Source organism: Cryptomeria japonica, chromosome 7 (genome assembly GCF_030272615.1).
Source record: "Cryptomeria japonica chromosome 7, Sugi_1.0, whole genome shotgun sequence".
Taxonomy (NCBI): Eukaryota; Viridiplantae; Streptophyta; class Pinopsida; order Cupressales; family Cupressaceae; genus Cryptomeria; species Cryptomeria japonica.
In genome coordinates, this window is record NC_081411.1 from 259,814,820 (window position 1) to 259,818,006 (window position 3,187).

The following is a 3,187-nucleotide window of genomic DNA, read 5'->3' on the forward strand; positions in this document are numbered from 1 at the left end:
TCTAAGCTCTCTAGATTGAATCTAAACCTTACACTTGGCTAGTTGATCTCCTTTGGTGAAAGCTTTACGAAGTGTAAATTTGTAGGCTTAACATTTCATTTACTTACAAGAAAAGAAATGCTTAACCTACGAAGTATCACAAATCAATTCCAAACCAATTCATCTTACTATAATCTTTGTGTTTGCGCAAAACTTTTGGAAGACTCGTCGAATTGTACGAGCTAGTGGAGTTGAACACACGACGCAATACCATATTCATTCCTTTGGACATACTAATCAAACGCTTTACATTCTATTATTTTAAGATTACCTCCATCGCAAGACAGCATAGATTCCAAGCGCACTCTCCTACTCAAGAATTTTATTTCTTTTTTTCATTTTTGCCCCTTAAATAGCAAGATACAATCTGCCCTTTTAAAGATAAGACTTGGGCATCTACTAAACTGGTCAGTTGTGTTGATTGATGTACGAACTTCAAATCAACAGCCAACCAGCCAATTGTATTATAGAAATATGCAGTCTTTCTTTTCTAGCATTGATGTTTACGTAGTTCTGAACAGAAATAATAATAAGTGTATTTTTTAATGCAATGAGCTGTGTATGAATGAGATTATTTTTCAGTATAGAATCAGTGCTGTAGTCATTCTCATTCACTGATGGGTTTGCTTTACAGGAATCACAAGAAATGTGGCGATTGAGGTCGAGTAGTCAGAATATCTAGGCTCAGAAGATTGTGACCAATGGCAGCCCAAGATATTATTTGCAGGTTGAACGAGTTACCAGAAAGTTTTCTCTGCTCCAACATTATCTCCTGCCTTCCCCTCATTGATGCCGTACTCTCCTCCATTCTCTGTAGTAAGTGGCGATATCTCTGGACTAAAATTTCCCATCTTAGTTTTACTCCTGAATTCTTTAGCCATCTATTCGATCGAGAAGAAGAAGATGTTATAAATGTCAGAGAGACAATGGAGCACATTCTGATGCAGCACGATGCCCCTCTTGAGAGTTTTGGCTTTCATATTTCTAGGTGGTCTTGTAATGTTCCAATATATGTGAATGTCTTGGACGAAATTCAAATAGAGCAATGCATTCATCATGCAGCCAAAAAAGGAGTGAAAAGGATGCTTCTCAAAGTTGATGCCGATTTCAGAGGCTTGAAAATGGATCTACCTGTTACTGCTTTTGGTTGTAATGCCCTCCTGTATTTGGAACTTTCCCGCTTTGTGATTCCTCAAATACCCAAGCCTACTCCATCTGAGAATTTCCCATTCCTGAAAACTTGTTGTCTACGTAATATTGAGAATCTTACTGACAGGAGTCTACAGGGATTCCTAGAGCTATGCCCGGTTCTCCAGAAGTTAGTGATCTTAAGTTGTAAAGAATTAATAGATTTGAAAGTCCAGGCTGCTAATCTCAATTGTTTTATCTTATTAGGTTGTTCTTATGTAGAATCCTTGATAGCAGACTGTCCACAATTGTGTCAAGTCAAGATAGGTAGTGATTCTAGCTTAGCTAAAGTGCTGATAAATACTTATAATCTGGTTGAGCTAAAAGTATGGGATTGTCGCATATTATCAAAAATGCAGATAAATTCTTGTGTTTTCCTAAAGGAAGTTGGATCGCTTGAAGCACTGTCAATTGAAGGACATTCAAATGTTGGATCATTGAGAAAATTATCCCTAACCAGTTGCTCATCATCAAGATTTCATCGCTTCTACTGTCCAACTCTTGTCGGCATCTTTCCTGACCTTGAAGAACTCAAAGTATTTCCATCCATGATGGTAACATTTTTCTTCTTTTCTTCAATTAAGATCCAAAGGTTTGTCAAGCAATATGTTGGGTTTTTCACATCAATCGATCACTTTTTGTGTGACAGGGAACTTCAATGGTAAGGGGGGAGAAGAATACATCAGACTTCATGTTTCCTAATCTGAAGAAGGCATCTCTATTTATTTCATCACGTCAGAGTAAAGAAGATGTAGCCGTGTTGGGTTTTGTTCTTAGAAATTCTCCTTCCTTGAATACTTTAATAGTAAATCTGTTGTTTTGCTTTGAAGATTTTGATGACCTAGAGTTCAAAAATCAATTACTTGGTCTGAAACGAGCATCTAAAGAGGTAGAAATAAAAGTATTGAATGAGGATGATGATGAAGATGAAGAGGAGTATTACGAGGAACCAGAAGATGATGAGGTTGAAGAGGAGTATTATGAGGAAAGAGAAGATGCATCTCCATTTAGGAACCAAAATGATATGCAAGATTCTGATTGGTCTAGATCAGAGGATGGATTTTGGGATAGAGATGATGATTATACGAGTCCTAGACTTCTTCCTCATCTGATGGCTCATATAGAGGATTGTTAGGGTTTCAATCAGATCCGAAGCAAATATGAACTAACAATTATATGCAGATTTAAATACAAAAGATAAAGAAATAAAACAAGACACAGATAACACAGAGATTTAACGTGGTTCACCCAGAATGGGTTACGTCCACCATACACAGTCATCCAATCTTTCTTATTATCCAGCAAAAACAGTACATCAACCTTACAATGCCTTAAGCATCCCAGCCGCTTATAACATGCATTTTTAGGGCAACAAACAAAGTCATCCTTTTTAGGGTTTTATTACAATGTCAGTTTTCATCAACGAAAAAACGGACCAGTCACCCGGCGAGGATACATGCTGAGTGTACAGTACTTTGCTGATCAGTCACCACATTTCAACAAGGATGACCACGACTATGAACATTACAGAGGTCAAAGAGGTTTGAGTGACACTTGGGGTTTTTAATATGAATATGAATATGAATATTTATGGTTGTCCTTTATGGTTCAAGTCTTTATGAATATGATATGTATAGCACTGTAACAATTTCACAAAAGAGAAGCTAGAATGTATTTATGTACTATTTGGTTTAAATGTTCACAGCTTTACAGCTATTGTAAGCATTTTGTGTCTTGAATTTCATTTGTAAATTTTAGATTTGTTTTATGAAGTGTGTAGTGCATATTAAATGATATAAGAGGAGAGTAATCTAATATTGTATAATTTTAGAAAGTTCTTTCTTTCATGGTTTCCAAATTTTATCGTTTTGTTTGAATGAAATTTTGAAAAAAAATTAAATTAAATTTAAAAGGTTATTTTTTAATTGTGGCTTTAGAATACTTAGAAATCTATGATATT

The 3,187-nt window shown here is 35.6% G+C and overlaps 1 protein-coding gene across 3 annotated transcripts; it reads left to right on the forward strand.

Moving 5' to 3' along the window:
• The first annotated feature begins 422 nt into the window (after positions 1-422).
• On the forward strand, positions 423-2,952 carry LOC131061194 (F-box/FBD/LRR-repeat protein At1g13570). Of its 3 annotated transcripts, none has more exons than XM_057994724.2 (3): positions 423-465; positions 674-1,781; positions 1,877-2,952. In XM_057994724.2, the coding sequence occupies exons 2-3, from the start codon at positions 741-743 to the stop codon at positions 2,360-2,362; spliced, it is 1,527 nt and encodes a 508-aa protein (XP_057850707.1). In that variant the 5' UTR covers positions 423-465; positions 674-740; the 3' UTR covers positions 2,363-2,952. The 3 variants fall into 3 exon arrangements, with proteins under 3 accessions (XP_057850707.1, XP_057850706.1, XP_057850708.1); XM_057994723.2 differs by having other exon boundaries at positions 429-500; XM_057994725.2 differs by lacking the exon at positions 423-465 and having other exon boundaries at positions 762-855; positions 1,587-1,781.
• The last annotated feature ends 235 nt before the right edge of the window (positions 2,953-3,187 follow it).

Bases quoted from the DNA above. Each gene is read 5' to 3' on its own strand.
- LOC131061194 (XM_057994724.2), top strand. From the start codon at position 741: ATGGCAGCCCAAGATATTATTTGCAGGTTGAACGAGTTACCAGAAAGT. The intron at 1,782-1,876 runs GTAACATTTTTC...TTTGTGTGACAG, and splicing joins AAGTATTTCCATCCATGATG to GGAACTTCAATGGTAAGGGG.